At 39.3% G+C, this 23850-nt stretch overlaps 1 protein-coding gene across 1 annotated transcript; it reads left to right on the top strand.

Moving 5' to 3' along the window:
- Positions 1–104: 104 nt before the first annotated feature.
- On the top strand, positions 105–3981 carry gsc (goosecoid). The gene is made up of 3 exons (XM_037796482.1): positions 105–613; positions 1587–1846; positions 3237–3981. The coding sequence occupies exons 1-3, from the start codon at positions 286–288 to the stop codon at positions 3384–3386; spliced, it is 738 nt and encodes a 245-aa protein (XP_037652410.1). The 5' UTR covers positions 105–285; the 3' UTR covers positions 3387–3981.
- The last annotated feature ends 19869 nt before the right edge of the window (positions 3982–23850 follow it).

The raw sequence follows: 23850 nt of genomic DNA, 5'->3' as shown, positions 1-23850 counted from the left end.
ACACCGCGAGCTGCAGCAGCTGATCCACGAGCAGCCGCTCCGCCGTGACGTCAGCAGGGTATAAAAGCAGCGCAGCTCTCAGCGGGTCCCATTTAAGACCAGCAGTCCGCATCCAAGACACGAGACGCAGGGAAGAAAAAAGTGTCCTCCAGAGTCACAATGACGCAGTTTTAGGAGAACTTTTTTCCCACGGAGGTCTCTCAGTCCAGGACGGTTTCTTCTTCTACCGAGCAAGTTTCACTTTCCACCCCGAAGTTCTTCCGTTTCCCGCCGCGCACCGGTGTGATGCCCGCCGGGATGTTCAGCATAGACAGCATCCTGTCCGGCCGGCCGAGCTGCAAGGAGCCGCTGCTGCTGCACCGGAGCGGCCCGGTGCTGCTGTCCGCCGGACTCACGGACTCTATCTACGCCGACTACAACGGACTGTACTCGGCCACGTGCGGGCCTTCTCCCCCCAGTGTTCAGTCCGTGAACGGGACCCGGTTAGGATATAACGGCTACTACTACGGACAGCTGCAAGTCCAGGGCGTCGGAGGAGGGCCGCCGTGCTGCGGCTCCGTGCCCGGCTCCGTGCCCGGCCTCGGCCCGCAGCAGTGCCCGTGCATCCCGGGAGGTAGGACAACCGAACCGGTTCTCTCTTCACAACTTACATTTAGGCTCAAATCAACACAGAACTCATTAGAAAGTCTTCTTTTTCTATGTTTCAAATGCAAGATTGGTCGTCTTTCTCCTATTTTACTGCGTCACATTAACAAGAATAAAATGTTATTTGCAGACACCGTATAATAAACGGTGGTTTATTCGTTGCGCCATGAAGGTCTCATTTTGACCCCCCAATTACAGGACAATATATTATTTAAAGGGCTGATTGTGATTTTTGTTTGTGAAGTTTATTTGCAACCTATAATGATTTGAAATGTTGATGACGTCCTTAAATCTGTATTTCCATGACAAAGTTCCTTGCGAAGACACAAATATTATTTCTAATCTTATGCGTAAAACGACGAATTGCAGCGTTAATTTTTACGCACGGACTAAAAATCTGCACATTTAAACATAAACCGGTTCCAAACTACTCTAATGTTATGTCAGATGCACGCCTGATGTCTTTATCTCGTTGGTTTGATGACCCCGGTGTTGTTTCAGTGATAAATGTCAATGACCCGTTTCCGTTTAAGTATTGCTTTACGCGTAAAGTTATATGTTGTATGTAGAAAAGGGATAGCAGTTTCAAACTGGAGGCTGTGTCAACCCAGTCTTTAACATATACAGTATTTTGTTATTTTGAATGCATGAGCAAAAATATTCATTAAAAGAGATAAAGCTTCAGTTTCAGATTTCTGCAATTTAACGCAACAGCTGCAATGTGAAAGTAAACAACCGAAGCCAGAGTTTCCAATCAGCCATATTACTCCTGAGCTCTGTTTATGTCTTTCTATATTCTCCGTTTATGTGTTTCTATATTCTCTGTTTATGTGTTTCTATATTCTCTGTTTATGTGTTTCTATATTGTCTGTGGCACTTTGATTGTTCCAACCATCCCAACTCACCGTGATGTTTTCTTCCGTCCCTCCGCCGCCGTGCAGGCTACGACAGCCCGGGCTCGGTGCTGATCTCTCCGGTCCCCCACCAGATGATGTCCTATATGAACATGGGCAGCCTGTCTCGGACCGAGCTGCAGCTCCTCAACCAGCTGCACTGCCGCAGGAAGCGGAGGCACCGCACCATCTTCACCGACGAGCAGCTGGAGGCTCTGGAGGGCCTCTTCCAGGAGACCAAGTACCCGGACGTCGGCACCCGGGAGCAGCTGGCCCGTAAGGTCCACCTCCGGGAGGAGAAGGTCGAGGTCAGAGGCCCTTCGTGGCTTTTCACACTCACACACACACAACAGATTCATACACTGATTTTTACAAATCACGCACTTCACTGATTCTGGTTGGTTTAGGATTCAATGCAAGCTAAACAACATTCAGCTGCTCTCATTTTACTTCTTCTCACTTTAGGTTATTGTAAAATAAGCAGCGCTCATTACAGGAACACAGACATTATACCCGGAGTTAGGACATGTGGTTGACAGGAATAATAAGAATAACAAGAATAACAAATATTATTATTATAACATTAATATGTGCCTTATTGTAGTTGTTGATATTGACCTATGTACATTTTAGATAATTAACTATTTCAATCATATATTTTCGGTTATAACTGATCAATTTCAAATATTTGATTAGAGTTTTTGTGTCGCACCTCTCCACATTTTAACGGCCTATAAAGCCCATCTAAATAATAAATTTTAAAAAAGGAAAAGGAGGTGATATAATTTATCTTTACTTTATAATAAGCACACAGTTAATTATTATTTGTGTTTTATTGTTATTTATTATTATTTTTGACAGTGGAATTACAACAGAAATGCATTATTCTAGACTATATGCTGTGGTTCATTATTTTTCGATGTGGAAAAAAAACAGACATTTTCTACGGAAAACCACATGAAACAACAAAATAATAGCTATTGTTACTACTACCAATAATAATTATTATCACCATTATTATTATTATTATTATTATTATTATTATTACTAATAATAATAATAATAATAATAATAATAACAAGTAACAAAACCCAGCAGAATGTTCCGTGTCCGCTTGACTTTTCACGTTATTTTAACGCGAGAATAAAAAGATAATCTGACTTGTTGCAGGTGAAAAAAAAGAAGAAAATTTAAGGTTTCGATATTAAAATTGTTCTTTTTATTTTAATCATGCTATGAATAATGTTTTTTTTATATTAGTTTCTAAATAAAACAAATAAATTCATAAATAAGACAATTACGCACCGTGAAGCCCTTTAACGCACGTGTGATTTAGATTTAGTTTTATCTTTAATATCTATAAATCTAATTGACTCGACTCGCTGTGGGAGGGAATAAAACATTAACAGCTAAACAGGGAAACTTCCACATTTCAACACACCACTCCTCACAATCACAGGCAACGAATATACAATAAGAAAACAAAATGTAAAAACATGTAGTGCGTCATAAAGGAAATATGTAAGGCTAATGTGTGTGAGAAATGTGTGGATATTAATTGTAGGCTACTTCTTTAAAAATTAAGCGATGGAATCTTGAAATAATGACAAACCGGGAACATTAATTAACCTTATAGCAAAAAAATAATAAAATCCTTTAGGCTTAGATATTAAAACTGTGCTCTTTTATCACGTTTAGGTTTGGTTCAAAAACAGACGCGCGAAGTGGAGGAGGCAGAAAAGGTCTTCATCAGAGGAATCAGAGAACTCTCAGAAATGGAACAAATCGGCCAAACCGTCCGCGGAGAAGCCGCAAGAGGAGAAGAGCGAGCTGGACTCAGACAGCTGATAGGAACAGCGTGTGTGTGTGTGTGTGTGTGTGTGTGTGTGTGTGTGTGTGTGTGTGCGTGTGTATGTGTGTGTGTGTGTGTGTAAATATATCAAGTGGGAAGTGGCGTGGACTCGACGGCATGCTGGTGGTGTGATGAAACGTGTTGCCATGTTGCACAGTTTGTACATAATCTACATTTTATTATTGATCCTGTGTCCGCTATTTATATTTAATTTAAGTTGGTTTTGTAATGTTGAGCACGCCAGGGTGCACGCTCGGCTCAGCTCGGCTCGGACTGACGGGTCTGAATAATATCGTAATGTTCTATGTGACATTTCTGTGGATATTAAATGTTGTGATTCTGGTATATTTTTTTTCCCCCGTTGTAACATTATTCATTGCGCTCGCCTCGGCTCGGCTCGGCTCAGCTCGGCCGCAGAGGAAACGTGGAGACTGTAAAAACACTCCGAGGCTGAGCAGAGCGCAGCATCACCACACAGCTGTTATGAACAATATGCCCACATTTTTGTGTTTTTTTTATTTTGCAAAAATAAGCAAAACCTACGTAAAAGGACAACGAGTATTCATTAAAATATAAATGAAACACCATCAATATGTTGTCTGACTTTTTCTTCGAGGGGGAGAGACGTTGGTCTTATTTTTATTTTTTTAGTTATTTATTTATTTTAAATAATAATAGGCCTTATTTTGAAATTGGGTAGGACAGATTCGAAAATTAACTTCCCGTTTTTTTTCCTGAGCTCCCAGTTCCCTGATCAGACTGTCAGAACTGGACAGCGCAGGAGAAAAAAAAGAAAAAGGTGAAGCTGAGCGCATTAAAACGAGAAAAGAACTGGAGGAAAAGTGACGCTAAATGCTGCAAAATTACAGATATGTTCACAATATAGTTTATATAGCGTCTGCTATTAATAAAAAATCCGCTCTAAGAGGCTCGTTACTGTGACGCGTAAAACAAATCCATTGGATACTCAAATCCAGATGCGTTTGACTGTTTATTAAATGAAAAAAAATGAGAGGCAACAAGTGTTATTATGGACAAATTAAAGTAGGACGTTGAAAGTAGAACATCTCGGAGCCTAACTCACTCTCTCTGTCTGAATCCCGCCGTCCGATTGCAGGTGAATAAAGTGAACCCCCTGTGCTCATTACCGGAAATAATAGAACCAAAAGAACGCGTGCAGCCTAAATAAATAAATAATAACAATAAACAATAGTAAATGGACTTTATATTTATTTAGCTCCTTTCTAGTCTTCCGACCACTCAAAGCTCTTTACACTACATGTCAGCATTCACACGCACATTCATAAACTGATGGCTGAGGCTGCCATGCAAGGTGCCAACTTTGCCCATCAGGATCTAATCTAAATACTCATTCACACACCGATGGCTCAGCTTTCAGGAGACATTTGGGGTTCAGTGTCTTACTCATGTGGACTGGAGGAGCCGGGGATCGAACCGACGACCTTCCGATTGGTGGGCGACCCGCTCTAACCCAATACAACGCAGGCTAAATGCACGTTTTGGCTCCTACAGTTGGTGTTTAAAACAACAACAACAACGACCTTTTCCGGTTTTAAAAAAATGAAATGAAATGTCATCAACAGTTAACCCTGCTCTGCTCTGTAGGGAAGCAGGATGACATCGAATAGAAAATAAAGAGCTGTATAGACTCTCTCTCTCTTCTGTCAGGTGGAAGAAGCTCCTGTTACTCAGATGATGATCAACACAAGTCCAGAGCCAGAGCTCTGAGGAAATGAGAGCTGCAAAATAAACACTCCAAACGTGCACAAAGATTATCTTAATAAATATTTATTCCCATATAGCCTAAATTATGGAAGTGCAATTGACTTCCTCTTGAAACTGGACACTAAATTAGCTGTTTTTGAAGCAGTTTTTTAGGTACACATGTCTAATGTCCAATACAAATGTTTTGACATAAGGTCTACATTTATGATGCTTATAATTATTCATTTTTTCTCAGTTCTGTATTTCAACATTGAGCTCATAGTGAGTGTGAGGACTGCATTAGATTCAGAGGGGATTCTAATATTCTTATGTTTCTGTAATAATGTATTGGGTGTAACATCAGGTATAGAGAAACATAAATAATATATAAAAATAAATACAAAATAAATAAAATTATAAAATAAATAATAATATATAAAAATAAATAAAGCTCAAATGTAAATGATTGTCCCCCCATATTTTGGTATTTATCCCCCTCCCTAGCTACTTCCCACATAACCCGCACCCACTGCAGATGCAAAAAGGATAAAAAACAAATTTAAATAAATAAATAAATATATTTGTAAGGTTTCTAATATTCTGACCCCTCCTGTAAGAAAGCAACTTAGTGGGTAGAGCGGGTCGTCCTTTAACTACAAGGTTAGCGGTTCGATCCCCGGCTCCTACTGTCTGCATGTCGAAGTGTCCTTGAGCCAGACACTGAACCCCCAAATGCTTATAGGATGGGTTAAATGCAGAGGTCAGATTCCATGTATGTACCTCTAAGTATTTTACATACATATACACATATTTTTATATAACTGTGACTTTAATAATAGTTGTAATGCATGTCATGTCATTGAATTAACTAATTTCCCACCGTGTCGACTAAAACTGAACATTCTAAACTTTGTAATGGCAGAGCTGTTGGACTGAATAGATTGTACAGGCGTACCTAATAAAGTGGACACCGAGTGTATGTTACTGGCATAAAAAGTAAACAATATCTCAGCTAAGTGGTGACAGTATACATGGGCCGTGGATGTGTGGAGATCGGCCCGGACTGCTGTTAGATTCTGTCGTTTATAATCTCACAGTATTGGGCAGATGATTTTTAAAAGGTAGATCAAGGGGAAATCAAAAAATCTTTAGTTTTCAAAATGAGAGTCACTTAAGATAAGTGCTGCAGGTACTGAAACCATGTCCTTTGTTGGTTTTCATGCAATTTGGGGGTAGCTACATCCTACAATTTAAAATAACTAACACATGTTGGGTAGTTTATAGGCTGATTTCAGTATTTTTATACCTAATATATCTATGTTAAGGCAAAAAAAGACAACCTTTTTTCTCAACCGGCAGTGTGGATAAATACAATCTGCAGAAATATTTGCATAAAGCAGCATATTTTTACCCATCCCTCATGTTGTTAAGAGTATTAAATACTTGAAAAATCTCCCTTTAAGGTACATTTTGAACAGATAATCGTGAATAACTATGGACAATCATGCAATTAAATATTTCAATCGATTGACAGCCCTACAAAAAATACAATTGAGTTGTTAGCTGGATAAATAAAATAAGAAAAATCCAATTAATATGACCTAAAAAAAACAAAAAACTTTGGACGGGGACTTGGACTCATGATGACCTCTGTATTGCTAAAATTCTTGTTACGGCCCTGCGACTGTAATGATTCTTTCCATTAGACTAATTAATTAATCTTTAAAGTGTCCAAAGTGATAAAGAAAAATGTGCCTCACACATTAATCATTTAGATAGTTAGAGAGACAGACAGGAAAGACAGGAAAGACAGGGAAAAGGGAGGATGGGCCCTGAGCTGGACTAGAACCCGGGCCGCTGCAGTCACAACTCAGCCTTAGAGGTACGCACTCCACCCAGGGAGCTACCAGGACGCCCTGTGTGTGTTACAGTTAAAAGCAACAAATCGTCACGGTGAAGAAGCTTTTGTCATCCACTAGTTTTCTGTATGGGCTAACACAGGGGTCAGCATCCTGCGGTTCTGGAGCCACATGAGGCTCTTCAACTCCTCTCCAGTGGCTCCCTGTGGATTTTTAAAATGTAAATGAATAACTGTTTTTTGTTTACATTTTCATTTTTATTTATCATTGTTGTAGGACTAATGTACGACGGTGTGACGGAGTATTAGGGCCACATTGAGGGAAAAAAATAAATCTCAGATTTCAAGAATAAAGTCATAATATTACGAGAATAAAGTCAAAGGTTTACGAGAATAAAGTTGTAGCATTATGAGAATGACATCATAATGTTATATAGTAGTAATTTTACTTGTTATGGTTTTTTTTATCTGGTAAAGTTATGACTTTATTCCCGTTATATTACAACTTTTTTTCTCGTAAAGTTATGACTTTATTCTCGTAATATTACAACTTTTTTCTCATAAAGTTATGACTTTTTTCTCGTAATATTATGACTTTATTCTGGAAATCTCAGATGTTTTTTTCCCTCAATGTGGCCCTAATACTCCGTAGTACATCTGCTCTTTGGCCCTCACTGCATTAGACTTATATACTATATACTTAGACTATAAACTGTGTTACCTTCATCACAATGCTCAAATGTTTTGTGGCTCCAGACAGATTGTTTTTGTTTGTTTTTTTGTCTAAAATGGCTCTTTTGATAGTAAAGGTTGCTGAAACCTGGTCGAACACATGAATTGGACTACTGTATAATGGTTTTAACGTTCGTCACCATTTAATAAAGTAAATCAGTCTTCATACTGTCAAAAAATTGGTCATGTGCTCCTTATATGACCTGTCAGTGTCATATATATATATATATATATAGCCCTTTCTACTGGAACAGAAAATGGGAATAATCAGACACATAAGGCAATGTGATATATTGGCTTTGTATTATTGTGGTTGATAAAAAGCAGGTAAATTATGCTTAGAAATAGTAAATCACCATGAATAAAAATAATATTCAGAAATTCATTCAATTCTGCTTTCTGTTTCTCAGTAAACATTCAGCTCACTTCAATTCAATGTGGCTTTATTGGCATGAAAGTTTCAAAAAACAGTGTTGCCAAAGCATCAAAATTACAAAACGCAAATACACAATAACATTAATACGAATATTAACACAAGATTACAATTGTTATTGTAAGCTTTACAATTCTACTATAGCTGACCGTTAACAGATATTGAGATCTTTTATGCTTCCATGCCAAAACAAATGAAAACAATTCAATATTTCCTCTCGTATGCTATTTTTGTCAGCAGAAAAACAGCATTCAGAGGATACAACTACAATGAAAGATAGTGTATTGGGAATTCTTTCAGGGCTCAAGTTTGGTTTTTGTTTACCACACTTTGGTTGGGAATTCCAATCAAAGTAAAGTATTTATTTTCCACAGTAGTGGCTGTATCAAACGGATGTCATATATATGGCCTTTTTTTTGGATGGGCTACAGCGTTAAAAGCAACACTTGAGCCGATCGGCTGAAGTACGTGTGCCTTCCTCACTGTGCTATAAAATGACCTGATGGTCAAATTCTAACACCATACCATCTAATTCATGTGGACGTCCGAAATAACCTTCATTATTGCGGGAATGTGACACAATAAGCAAAAGCAAGGCTAAACAATGCAGTAAAATGTGGTTATAACAAAAATGACTATCAGAAGTCAGAATTAAAAGTGTCGCACTAGCAGCTGGCTCAGATTTACCGTTACTTTAATAAATTAATCTGATCCATCATATAGCAGCACGGACGGGAAAAGAGCCTCCAGAAGGACTGAAGGCTCATTTCAGCAAATGTGGAAAACAGTCAATTTTTTGGCCCGGGATTCTGGTTCTCGTTAATGTGCTCTGCAATCGGATATTTCTTGATTTAATTCATAATTTGATAGAGTATTTTATTCTGCAGTGATCTTGTACAACTGTTTGTGTTAACCCCTTCAGACCTGACTTTTTTCTTCCTACCCTCCACCCATGAAGAAGAAATGATTGAGACACAATCGTGGATTTTTTTTTTTTTTTTTACATGAATGTCTGTTTTATCCATACATGTGTTTTCACTGTACACATGGGCAGGACAACAATGTAGAGTTTCTCCTAAATGTTTGTTATTGTATATGAACAAAACTGTTTGGAGAAGTTCTTTTAGCAGTTGTGTCTGTATATATTTTATTTATTAATTTTTATTTTAAGGCTAATTAGACGTCTTCCGAGTAGACTTTCTTAAAACCCACAAAGCAAATATGTTGGTCATGAAAGCCATCAGGTAACAACATAATAGAGTGCTACAGGATGACCTATTTTTGTAGTCCAACAGGAAGTTAGCATCACTCTGGTTCCCTCAACAAAAAGCCAATGGGGATTGTTCCATTGGGTTTTGGATTATTGCAGAAAATAAACTCTGTGGCAAATACACATTTATGATACTTACACGTTTTGTTCAGCAAGATAATCTCCACAAATGAACACAGCTTTTATGACTTTTGAAGTGTGAATGCAATCGCCAGAAGTAAAAAGCTAACGTTAGGCTATAAACCAACTACACCACGGTCTCATGAACATTTAGTAGTCTCATTTAGCCACTTGTTAGCAACCGTCTTTTTTAAGACTTGTAAAGGCTTCAAAATTCACAAGTGAGATATTTACTGAACAAAACGTTAACATTTCTCCCATTCAAAAAACCCCTTGACCTCCAGACGAGGGAACAGGAAGTGCTAATAAATGCTAACTCATTTCCGGCTTTTAGGACTCATTCCTGTAGCGCTCTATACTCACATGGGTTCAAAGATTGAGTGATTTAAACATCTCAAATGCATTTTAACAAAACAAAAAATATTGGTTCAAGGGCCACTTTCAAACTTTTTTTCTGCTGCTTTCAACCACATCTCATTGTCTTCCTCATCAAATAGACTTTGCAAGGTTGACATGGAGACAGCTTAGTTGTCACCCCATTAAATAAACATAAGTATTCATGGAGGTTTCACTTTCCAAGCTTTACTGACTCTGTAGCTAATGGCTTTATTAATGGTTAATCAATAATGTACATATGCTTTATAGATCAGTTATAAGCTGTAACAAAGGAAAATATAGGCTATCGGGTTGTGAAAAACTCTCTGATTGGTTTATACCCTCCTCCATCATGACACTGTTTTATATTTAGGGCTGTCAAAGTTAACGCGACAATAATGCGTTAACGCAAATTCGTTATTACGCCACTAATTTCTTTAAAACGTTAATGCAACTTGAAACTAGAAAGCCTAATGAATCCATCGGTACCAACCATGTCATACTAGCTTGTTGTGAAGGAGGTTAAATAACGCTCTAAACTTATGCAAAATTTTGGTGAGGAAAAACTGGCATGGCCATTTTCAAAGGGGTCCCTTGACCTCTGACCTCCAGATATGTGAATGTAAATGGGTTCTATGGGTACCCACGAGTCTCCCCTTTAGAGACATGCCCACTTTATGATAATCACATGCAGTTTTGGGGCAAGTCATAGTCAAGTCAGCACACTGACACACTGACAGCTGTTGTTGCCTGTTGGGCTGGAGTTTGCAATGTTATGATTTGAGCATGTTTTTTATGTTAAATGCAGTACCTGTGAGGGTTTCTGGATAATACATGTCATTGTTTTGTGTTAATAATTGATTTCCAATAATAAATATATACATTTGCATAAAGCAGCATATTCGCCAGCAAAACCATTGTTTTCCTATGTTACTGCCTCGCTGAGCCTCGCTCCTCCCCCCCGTCCAAATATGGTCACTTCTGGCTCTAACAAGAACGAGATGGTGACGGACAAAATGCCAAACTCGAGGCTTCAAAACGGTAGTCAATAAACCAGTGGGTGACGTCATGGTGGCTACTTCCAGTTCTTATATACAGTCTATGGCTGAAACCAATAATATGTGATGCTCATTGCTAGGATCATTTACTTACACATTTGAAAAGTGTGGCTTTTTTTTTAGGTTTATGTTCAGTAATTCTATTATCAGTAAGTAAAATACAAGAAGTCATCATATTGGTACTAGTATTGAAATATACACTAACACCATTACAAAGGTTAATGACTTCTAATCTTCAAGTTCTGCTTTAATGTGACGATGATGACAGCGTGACTCTGTGCATTTGTTCCTGACTGTGAATGATGTTTGAGGATCAGAGCGTGCAGACATGCAGCCTGACAGCTTCACTGTGATCTCTGCTTCATTCTAATCAGAGCTGACTGCGCAGCACACCCTGCAGCCCACACCGCTAACCAGGGGTGAACTCAGCAAACACACTGTGCCACAAATCATTCGTGCCACCGTTTTTCCATTTAAAAAGACAGTCACGTCTATAATCTAGCTGAATACATGTTATTGGAAGACTGGAAATGAAAAAGTTCCATTGAAGCAAAGGTGTTTTATTCTCCAAAGGGTATGAATCATGTCGCCTGTCTTGCTTTATTCAAAGGGATTTAATGACGCTTGTCGTTATTAAGTAGATCGCAAAAACATTTAAACATGTTTGATGTGGAATCTATCGCAGTTTAAGTCGCATTACATTTTTAAAATACCATATTTTTTCAGGAAGTTTCAGCCAAAGCAGCTGGGTTTACGCCGGTTTACCAACAGGTTCACTGTTTGGTCATTACTTTGTAGTAATTTGATTAATTGAAAATTTGCTTGAGAATCCTTTTTGTACTACTAAAGCACCACTACAGCTATAAACAGCAGTGGTAAGTGGCCTTAAAGGCCCCATATTATAAAAAAGTGAGATTTTCATGTTTTTTTTATTTTTAAGCAGGCATAAATAAATACAGTGAAAGTATCGAAACGCTCAATCCACAGGGAAATACACAAAGCACGTATTCAGAAACTCTGCATTTGAAACAAGCTGTCAGGATTTCCGTCCATTTGTGATGTCACAAATATACAATATTTAGACCTTTTACCCAGATTCAAACGTAAACATTCTAAATGTGTCCCAGTTTATTCCTGGTTGCAGTGTATGTGAATGTCATCAGCTCACAGGAAGTACACATGGACCCAAGCTGTTGCCTAGCAACGCAATTCTGTTGCAATTTCGTCGCAATTCCGTTGAAGTGCGCTAAAACAGAGCGTTTAAGAGGGTAAATACAGGCATATTCAGGCCGACATTATGAGGAAACTAAAGTTTTTTTTAACATTACAGCATGTAAACATGTTCTAGTAGAAACACAAAATACAAGTACAAACCTGAAAATTAACATGATATGGGACCTTTAAGGAGGATCCTGTATTTTTACCTGACATTGAGGCCATGTCTTGTGGAGGGGCCATCTCTCAATTGGGGCCATATGAGTTTTAAAGGAGACATATCATGCTCATTTTCAGGTCCATACTTGTATTTTGAGTTTCTATTAGAACATGTTTACATGCTTTAATGTTAAAAAAACACATTATTTTTCTCATACGATCTGTCTGAATATACCTGTATTCACCTCCGTTTTAGCGCCTGTCTCTTTAAGACCCCCCTTCCAAAAAAGCCCAGTCTGTTCTGATTGGCCAGCGTTTTCAGCTCGTCTGCGTCTGTGTTGTCGCCGTCTTCACAGCGTCACTGCAGCCGGGGACTACTACGGAGTTTAGCAGCACTTCTACCGGTGACTGTATAGTTGTGACATCACAACCTTACGGAAGTCCCAAGGGCCCGTTTAAACTGAATACGGGCTGTGTGCATTTCTCTGCGGATTGAGCGTTTATGGCACCTTCACCTGCTTTAAATATTAAAAAAATTTTTGGAAATCTCACTTCCTACAATATGGGACCTTTAATATCTTTATCAGTTTATACGCATGTAAGGTCAATAATCAAAATATCTCAACCTAACTTGGGAAGTGGAGCTAGGGGCCAAAACCACCTTTTGTGCCGGTGCCCCAATGCGAGTTAATCCATCCCCTCTATAGTCCTGCCGCCAGCCTAGTTAGCGGCAATTACATACATTCGAAAATAAAATGAGAAAAGAATATGGTAAATTTAAACACTTTAGATACAAAATCATTTTGTAAAATGTTTTCTCTATTTACTGTGAGGATATTTGGGGGCGCTGTTGCAGGAGCACATACTATAAGTGCTATAAGCTGATAAACCAACACAGTCTCACGGCAGTTCGTGAAATAGTCACAAAATTGAATCTTTTTGATTCAAGTCCATAGACACTATTTCCTTTTTTTTCCTGTCGCTCAGCACGACTTTCAACAATGTATTTTTAGTGCGTTTTCCTACGAATGTCCAGCAACACATGATGCACGTGTCAATTTCCACTCCAGTCTTTTCAAAATAAACGTCTTAGTTAGGTTTAGGAATAGATCGACTTGGTTAGGTTTAGGCAACAAAACTACTTAATTAGATTCAGTGGCGTAGGCAGAAATCACAGTGAGGTTGGGCACAGAGAAGATCAGGTGGGCCTGTCCCGTCCAAGACCAAACATCTACTTATAAGATTCTGAAAGGCAGATGTTAGCCAAAATAGGCCATGCACCACAGTTTAAACAAGCCAGAGTCAGATTCCTGGTAGCCGACAGTATGTGTGCAGGTCTACTCATACCTCGACAATCAAGCGGCCGCATATTTACACTCACAGTTTAATCAGACGTATGGATAGATCACCTGCATTAACATACAAATTAACATATAGCCTGGCCACAATGGCCACATATTCATACACACACAGTTGGCAGCAACATCAGCATAACATCCAATTTGTACACCGAACATATACTATATATACCCAATAAACAATAATAATGAAATAGGCCATTAGTCCATAATTAGAAATGAACTTACTTTTGATGATTCCAGCAGGAGACGACGGGCTTCTTGGTGTTGAACACTGAAATGACTTCACAGTCCCTTTCAAAGGTGAGCAGGGACGAAGAGTTCAGTCTGATGTGATGCCCCCTGATGCCAGCTTTTATCCAGCTGACAGTTGAAAGGAGTCACTAGTAGGCCTTGTTCTGGGGAGGGTGAGGAGGGCAGTTCACACACAATTAGGAAGCCAATTAGGGCACTGATGGTACATGTCCAACAGCCGTGGAATGCATTCTGGTAGCGTGGCGGCGCGATTCGAGAAACGTTGTCGGTCCAAAATAAAGACAGATTCAGCAACTGCATGGATTATTTCTCGCCTCAAATGTTGTCAGAAACACATTTCGGTGATCTTTTTTCGTGAAATAAGAGAAGAAAGTTTCCAAACGAGCCACCATACTGTTTCCGGTTTGAAAGCTGGGAGCAGCAGCCCATGAGGGAAAGCGTTCGTCCAATCAGGAGCCTAGTAATAGACTACCTGAGCATTTTAAACCGCAGAGATGATGGAGGGACCAATCAGCAGCCGACACACCCCCAGACCGAACCCACACCTCCAGCCAATCAGAAAGAGAGCACCTAGATGGGAAACAAAGATCCTCACCAGACAAAGACACTCACTCTCACACAAAAAACAGTCACATTTCAGTATAGTGCCTTCGGTTGTTCTTCCTCCTGCTCCTCAGGCTCCTGTTCCTCAGTGTACAGGTGTTATCTGGTGACATTCAGCCAAATGTATACGCATACTCGTAGTAACTTTTATGTAACTGGTTGACGTGGATAATACAGTTTTTCTCAATTGTTTACACACAAATACTGGTACTTGACACACAATGACCACAACATGTAACTCATGCACCAACCCCCTGAACCAATTCTGCTAAACTACAAGCACAATTCCTGCTTTACACTCAAATTGCAGTTCTAAAACACACTTTTTTCAAACACTACACACAATTCTCTGCATTTGGCACAATTTTCATGAAGAAAATCTCATTTTCACAAGGAACACACTGTCATTCAAAATTCTAAAGTCAATTGCCCTACTATGCACACTGACTCATCACATGGGCAAACACCTGTCACACAGTGTTACAATTAGCAATCAGTTGATGCTTTTCATGGCTGGATTCGACATGCTAAGCGATATTTCCCCCGCTGCTTGGCCAGGGCAAACATTGCTTGTGATGTGGATGAGGTGCTGTGGCCAGACCGAAACAGAAGAGAGGATGCAGCATAGTTTTTTTTTCCGTTTTTTTTTACTGTAACTGTATACAGTAAATTCTTCTGTTGTTTTGTATGTAGACCACTGTATGTGCAACTTCGTGTTGGTTGGGATGTACACTGTGTACATTGTTTTTGTGGGGAAAATAAAATATATTTGTTACCGTGTATTTGTGTGTTCTGAGTATAAAAACAATATTCTAAAATATTTTACAACACACTTATGTATGTACTGTCTGTAGTAAGTGTAACACTGAACAAAAAAAGGCCTAAGTCATTATGATGAATGGAGAAGAAGTGTTTTCCATTCATCATAGTGTTTTACATTGAGCACATCAGTGTTCAACTGGTTCTTATAAATGTCTATTCATATGATGGTTTGTGTGTGTCATTTGAAAACAAAATACCATTTTGAGAAGAAATAACATTGTTTTGAATGTAAAGTTTCATTTTGCAGGAGAATTGAGGGGTTTTGCCCATTGTGTGTGTGTTTTTTGATTTGTGTGTAGAGTTCTGAGAGTATGAGGCATGCTTTCAGAAAATGTGTGTAAACAATCGAGAAAAACTGTAAACACAGAGGAGTATTCTAGGCTTTCTGTTTGTGTTTTCGACAGCTGCCGTCACTACGAGCAATCACGTGGCCGAGAGACGCCGGCTGTACGCTGAGTGAAAGAGGAGGGGCTGCTCGCAATCTGGCATTTGTGAGATGCACTACCATTTTACGGTCGTATAGTCAGATAATTGAAACAGTGCTGACTGCTATTCACTGGATGATCCAGCAAATAAAAGGAAGCCTTCTGATTGGGTGAGCCTGAGTGCTAAGTGGGTGGACCCAGGCCCACCCAGGCCCACCCACAGCTATGCAGCTGGTAAGATTTAGTTAAAGATTGCGATTTGGGTCTAAATAGTGCCATAACTTAAGTGCTGAAGTTACGTGACAAAAACTACTTAGTTAGGTTTAGGAAAGGAGTGGGTGGGTTAAGACGGAGCTCCTGAGGCCATGCTACGTTCAAATGATGCTAGCTTTCCAACATCGTCGACCCTATCTTTAAGTTACGGCACTTCCAGAGTTATTTTAAACTCAAACCACGACCTTTTCCTGAAGCTGAGTAGTTCTGTTGCCCAAGCCTAACCAAGTCCATCTATTCCTAAACCTAACTAAGTCGTTTTATTTTGAAAAGAATGGTGTGGAAATTGACACATTAGTCCCATGATTTGTTAGTCTGTCAAGTTAACGTCAACCACCATCTTTTCCTCACCCTACCTAAGTGATTATGTTGCCTAAACCTAACTTCCTGTGAAGAAGGAAGTTTATTTCGAAAAGACACTATGCATGTAATGAGTGGAAACTGACCCGCTGTTCCTGACACCTCCAATACTGGTATATACTGGTAATTTGCTACCGTTTTGAAAAGTACTTATTTGGTGTCTAGACTATGTTTTCTACCAATGGAATGAGGAAACCGCCTGTCAAAGAAACGCCCCCGGAGAGAACAGTTACAAGTTAAACTGCGGATATTGATCAATCTATCAATCTATCGCCATGTGTTAATTCATGTTAAACAGACCATAATGCTTTCCCCTCGTTATGCTTGGATCAGGAGGAGAGCGAGGTAACAACTGGCTTCTAAGGTGACTTTTGAAAAACAGATTAGAGCCGGGGCCAGATCAGGCTCTCTGAGATCTGGCACCAACACAAACCATGAAAACACACCATCCCTATTAATTCCTTGTATGCACAGCAGTGATTTATTAAGTGCTTTGCTGCACAGCACCAGTGAGATCCACAAAGCCCACAGCCAGAGTCATTAATCTTTTTTTCAGCAGCAGCAATTTTCTATTTCACAAATTTAATGCAACTCGTTTTTTTTTTTTTTTTGTAAACCATTATTTCTTTGACCTTTTTATGCACAGTTCCCAGCACTTGGAAAAACAAAGGTGGAGTCCAAGAAAAATTAGGTATTGAGTTAACTTTCAGAGTAGATAAATCTTTTCTCCTTTTGCAAGCATTTTGAGAAAAAAATAAGTCGTTTTTAATTTATTTTTTTTTCTTTCTGTGGGCGAGCTGCTCTTACGTAAGCCAAAGTGATGATGCAGAGGCCTTAATTTATTTACTCTTTTCTACCAAACACCTCCACATCTTACAGTATCAGAGCCTGCTGTGTGTGTGTGTGTGTGTGTGCGTGGTGGGCGGGTGGATGTCTCTGAATGATGCTGTTGGTGTTTGGGGGTCTGGAGAGTTTTAGCAGTCATGGATTTGGCGGCTCGACTGACAGCTCTTGGGTGGATTCCCTGCTCTAAAGATAGACAGGGGTGTTGGCTGCTCTGTGGTCCACGTCCAGAAACATTTCAGAAAATGGTCTCCCTCATCACGGCCGACTCTCCATCATAAACGAAAGCTAAGACAAATAACGCATAGTTTTACAAATGTAAACTTCCTCCTATATTATTACCATATTTCCCTGGGATGACGTGTGGTTTGGGGTGTGTTTTTGTTTTTGTCCACGGACTATCTTTTTGGCCTCTGGATCTTTCCAGAGAGGCCGAGTCTTGAGGCCGCATTAGGGCTGGATGGATACACCGATACGCATAAAAGGCATGTACAAATACACGCTGCTACCACAGCCATTTAAATACCCAACATGTGGCTGCAGTATATGGAGCTGCCTGTTAACTCCCTCACCAGCCCTGGCATCACTTCCAAAGAGATTTATTGAATTAAAAGTGCTTTTTGATTTTGTGATTATTTTACACAAGACTTTATAACTTTATCTAAAAACGTAACGTAAACCTCATTACAAGATATCTCAATCTTTTCTCCCTTAAAGGGACCATAAAAATGAGCACAAAGGCTATCTGAACGTCTTCTGTTTGTCCTAAACATATTGGTATATTATTGATGATCATTTAAAATGCATATTCAGCCCAATAAACACCAGACTTTCACTCAGGAGACCGGTGTTCATGTCCTGTGTGAAACCAGAATTCAAAGTTGATTTATCTGTCACGTAATTTCCATACTTAAGTTAGATAGATAGATAGATAGATAGATAGATAGATAGAAACTTTATTGATCCCGAGGGAAATTCAAGTTTCCAGTGTCACAGTTCCATAGTGCAAAACAAGTTAGTAAAAACGGCACAAGTAAGTAATACAGAGTATAAACAAATATACCAGATATAAAAATAACAGGAGATGAAGAAACTGTTAAAAAAGAATATAGTGCAGGGTAACAACTGAGATGCAGAAGAAACTTTTGATGGTGAGTGTCACCATATGAAGTTTATAAGGTGGTATAACAATGTTGTGTTTACAGCTTGTTCTGCATCCCCCAAGAGACTACAAAAAGAGGCAAAAACAACTAGAAAAATGCACTCAGTAGAGTGCACATCTCTGCCAGGTGTGTCTCCCTCGCCACTCCCAAACAAAGAAGAGTTGAATCTCACCAGTTGACAATCAAAAAAGGTGTCTTTTTCATCTCATATCGTGCCAAACTTTAGTGGATCATAACATATTGGGTATAGAATTAATCTGCAGATACAAAACTTTTCCACGGATGTCAGTTTTTGAGCCACGACAAAGGCCAAAATGTGACCTGCAACAGACTAGGTAAGGTTTGTTTTTAGCCTAACCGATTGCCGATAATGCATTTTGCTACTGAAGCAGTTGTTGATCATTTGCAGCTCTTACCAGCCCGTTAAGAATAGTGATGAGTCAACAGTCAATGACGGTATAATACAGTCAATAAAATATGTTTTTAACAAATGGGGAATCACTGCAACCACGAGAGTATTATCATAAATGTGCACAAAAATTCTTAGGCTGATTGGTCCAGTAGTATGTGGGATTAGCCGTGGACAGACAGACATACACATGACCGACCGAACACACACACCTGGCAGAGATAATAATGCTATTTAAAGGTGCAGTGTGTAGGATCTGGCGGCATCTAGCGGTGAGGTTGCAGATTGCAACCAACTGAAACGTCTCCCGTGTGCCAAGCTTGTAGAAGAACTACGGTGGCCGACATGAAAACGTGAACTGCCCTCTCTAGAGCCAGTGTTTGGTTTGTCCGTTCTGGGCTACTGTAGAAATATGGCGGCCGGCTCCGTGGAGAAGACCCTCTCCCTGTGGAGAATATAAACGGCTCATTCTAAGCTAACTAAAACACAATGATTCTGATTATCAGGTGATGATACACTAAAGCAAGGGTCAGCAACCTTTACTATCAAAAGAGCCATTTAGGGCAGGTCATAATATAACGAGGATAATGTCATAACTTTACGAGAAAAAAGTCGTAATATAACGAGAATAAAGTAATATTACGAGAAAAAAGTCATAATGTTACGAGAATAAAGACATAACTTTGCGAGAAAAAAAGTCATAATATTACGAAAAAAAAGTCATCACTTTACTAGAAAGAAAGTAGTAATATAACGAGAATAAAGTCATTACTTTATGAGAAAAAAGTTGTAATATCACGAAGATAAACTCATAACTTTACGAGAAAAAGAGTCGTAATATTACGAAAATAAACTCATAACTTTACGAGAAAAAAAGTCGTAATATAACAAGAATAAAGTAATAACTTTACAAGAAAAAAAAGTCGTAATATTACGAAAATCAAGTCATAACTTTACGAGAAAGAAAGAAAATATCATGTAAAATTACTACTTTATAATATTATGACTTCATTCTCATAATACTACGTCTTTTTTTTCACCTAAACCTACAACTTTATTTTCGGAATATTATGACTTTATTCTCGTAAAAATCCCAGATTAATTTTCTTTCCTCAATGTGGCCCTAATACTCCATTGTACCATCGTACCATAGACCTACAACAATGATAAATAAAAATGAAAATGTAAACAAAAAACAGTTATTCATTTCCACAAATTTTTTAAAAAATCCACAGGGAGAGGGGGTTAAAGAGCCACATGTGGCTCCGGAGCCGCAGGTTGCAGACCCCTGCACTAAAGAAAACCTACTTATTATTATATATCATATCTGCCAATAGATCCCCCTAAATGCTACACACTGTTCCTTTAAGATTGTCTTCTCTTTCTTTCCTCTTTAATCTTGTAATGCACATTTTTTGGCTTTAGATTTCTCTATATGTCCAACTAGTCTAATATATAACTGTCTAATATCTAATATTTAACTGGTGTCTGTAAGAAAGTTCACATTTTATTTCAAGGTATTCTCAGCAAACTTCACATCTATCTAAAGCGCTTTCTCCATTTTTAGCAACTACCACACTACAAACTCCGGGAAAAGTATGACCACCATGCTTGGAATACTTGACCTTCTTTGTGTTTTATGGGAAACTGTATGTTATGCATTATATATATTATATATCCAGAGATTTCCTGGTCAAAGGTAAGGATAAAGAAATGTATGCCCCCCTCTCACAAACTCACAGCAGCATGGCAGCAGCACCGCTTTACAAACACTGAAGTGTAAGGATCCTTTTATTGGCCGAGTTAGCGCCCGCGAAAGCTCTTAACTACTGTAATGTTCATTCTGACCAGCCGTGTAATTACACTGCCTGTCAGCACACAAATCACAGCACACCCGTCATCTGCAGACTTCAATTAGCCGCCCCCCCCCACCCCCCACCCCCCTCCGGCTCCCCCCACCCGGCTGCCTTAAAACCACAGAGGAGCCTTAAATCTGAGGAGCTCTAGCGCGGGTCAAAGCCGACCGCTGCCAGCGTTCACTGATCTCCAAGGTGGAGGAGGTGATCGTAAAGCCCCTGACAACCACGAGCTGAGCGGGCCCTCCAGGGGACAAGACCTGCACTGTAAAAAATACCTAGGTACTACTGCAAAACACTCAAAAGGAAAGGTCCATTCTAAAATGTATATATTGTAGCCTACTGCATTTACGACTATTGCTGTATACTTCCCATCAATACTTACTGCTTTGCTGTCAACTTGCAGAGGTTGGGTCATCCAACACTCTGCTTCCACTGTTGTCAGAGTTACATTATTGTTGGCAGTTCAAAAGTGCATATTGATTGAAAAGGTCTGCACTACATTACCACAAAGTAAGGGTGACAGGGTGGGTCACCAAAATCTGTTATCATGGCCCACACTATGAAACTGAGTACTTTACTTTCTTTTACACATTAATGTAAGTAAATAAGGGTATTTTTAATTAATAAACAACTGGATTTGCATGAAGCAAATCCGTTTTAACGTCACTCATTTCTTTAATGCATTAATGCAATCGATTTTCCAGAGGTTGTAGCAGGCTCAGTTTTAAAGCTAGAGTGAAGATACTGGTATCATAGGAAACTACAAAACCTAAAGAATCCACTGGTAATCATGTCATACTAGCTTGTTGGGAAGGAGGCTAAATAAAGCTCCTTGTGCTAAATTTAGGCGTAGAAAAACTGGCATGTTCATTTTCAAAGGGGTCCCTTGACCTCTGACCTCCAGATATGTGAATGTAAATGGGTTTCTATGGGTACCCACGAGTCTCCCCTTTACAGACATGCCCACTTTATGATAATCACATGCAGTTTGGGGAAAGTCATAGTCAAGTCAGCACACTGACAGCTATTGTCGCCATGTTTTATGCTAAATGAAGTACCTGTGAGGGTTTCTGGACAATATTTGTCAGTGTTTTGTGTTGTTCACTGATTTCTACTAATAGATATATACATACATTTACATAAAGCAGCATATTAATATTAATCATGCGATTAATCGCGTTTAAATATTTTAATCGATTATGAGCCCTAATAAGAAGTGGATGTAGTCACCATGATGTCATCCATTGGTTTGTGGACTGCGGTTTTGAAGTCTCAAGGTCGACATTTTTGCTGTCGCAAATGTTTTTGACACTTGACAGCCCTATTTGATTATATTAAGATATATTTAATGGATTAACTGTACATCTTAAAGGTCCCATATTGTGCAAATTTTCAGGTTCATACTTGTATTTTGTGTTCTACTAGAACATGTTTACATGCTGCAATGTAAAAAAAACTACTTTATTTTCCTCGTACTGTCTGCCTGAATATACCTGTATTGACCCTCTGTCTGAAACACTCCGTTTGAGTGCATTTCATTGGAATTGCAACGGAATTGCGTTGCTAGGTAACAGTTTGGGTCCATGTTTACTTCCTGTCAGCTGATGTTATTTACATACACTGCAACAGGAAAGAAACTGGGACATATTTAGAATGTTTACGTTTAAAACCGTTAATGGTCTAAATATTGTATATTTGTGACATCACAAATGGACAGAAATCCTAACGGCTTGTTTCAAACACACATTTCTGAATACGGGCTGTGTGTATTTCTCCGTATATTGAGCGTTTTGATGGTTTAGCAGTATTTATATATCACTTAAACCTGCTTTATAATGTAAAAGACCTGAAAATCTCATATTTTTCCATATGGGACCTTTAAGTAAATAAACTAAGTAAAACACGTCAAAAGTCATGTGACAAATGTCCCGGACGTAACTTACAAAAAAAAAGACAGATCAACAACAGATTCGAACACCAGTCTCCTGGTTAAAAGTCCAGTGTTTGTTGGACCCATCCACCTCCCCAGTCCCCAACCATAAGTGGTCTTTCTCTCTTTTTATCCTACGTCACTAACTCTTACCGTAGCATTTATACGTGGATGCGTTTACATTGCAGTCAATACAGGATACATGGCATACAAAAGACACTCAGAAATTAAGAAAGGCATACTTATTGCACGCTAAACACCTTGCGCATTATCGTGGCATTTATACGCTTTTTTTGTGCCAACGGGCTGAACTGCCAGTTGTATCAAAACGTCTACGGTAATGTCCAGGATGTCCAACACCTGCACCCCTCCGCCCCTCCCCCCAACACACACTTGGCAACTCTGTTCTCTGGGAGCTAGTATAAAAGGGCATTCTGGAAATTGTAGGAAAATATTAACAGATGCAAGTGAAGCAGGCTTTTACACACAGGGGTAGTGATGTATAAAGGACACAAAAATGCGAAATACTCACCTGCGAATATTATACGTCCAGGGCTTTTATTGTGAAAGGTAAGGGCGGAAGGAGTGGATCTGGTCTGCGCTGCCTTTGTCAAGTACGAAAGTAATAAAGTTTGCCATCTTGTTTCGTACTAGGGAGCCTCCGTGTTGTTTCATAAATATACTCAACCCCGTTCCGCACAATGTGATTGGTTGATGCTTTTAATAGCAGTGAGAAAGCTCAGAAAGAATATTCTGAAATAAGGCAGCGCTTTTTCGCCGCGTAATATTTGTCCTGTGTGAAAGTAGTCATGACAAAAACAACAGTTTGAAAAAATCTATTGACGTGTGAATTACTTGCACAATAAAGCGCCCCCCGGTGTGTAAAGGCCTTTACAGTAAGATTCATTGATTGCTGTTAACATGACAACCTGATGGTAGGTGACAGTGACGGTGAATAACGAGGTGACTTGGTTCCCCCATGCTGCTTTGTGGTTTTATAGAACGACTTCTATTCTGGAGGTCTTTAAGCCTTGTCTCGCTCTGCTAGGGGCGTGGGGGTATAATGTGTTTGCTGTGGTGGGCTCATGCCAAGACAAACACACATGAATAATCTAGATGAAGTATACCTATCAAAACACGTGTCCGCCTCACCCGCCCAGCATGGTGCGCACCGCAGACTGGGGCAATTGTGGTTTTTCAATTGGTTGGTGATGG

Source organism: Sebastes umbrosus, chromosome 16, assembly GCF_015220745.1.
Source record: "Sebastes umbrosus isolate fSebUmb1 chromosome 16, fSebUmb1.pri, whole genome shotgun sequence".
NCBI classification, from domain to species: domain Eukaryota; kingdom Metazoa; phylum Chordata; class Actinopteri; order Perciformes; family Sebastidae; genus Sebastes; species Sebastes umbrosus.
This window is presented reverse-complemented; position numbering and strand designations above follow the sequence as displayed.

Coding starts and splice junctions, on each gene's coding strand:
- gsc (XM_037796482.1), top strand. CDS start 286: ATGCCCGCCGGGATGTTCAGCATAGACAGCATCCTGTCCGGCCGGCCG. Junction 614..1,586: donor GTGCCCGTGCATCCCGGGAG/GTAGGACAACCG, acceptor GCCGCCGTGCAG/GCTACGACAGCCCGGGCTCG. Junction 1,847..3,236: donor TCCGGGAGGAGAAGGTCGAG/GTCAGAGGCCCT, acceptor TATCACGTTTAG/GTTTGGTTCAAAAACAGACG.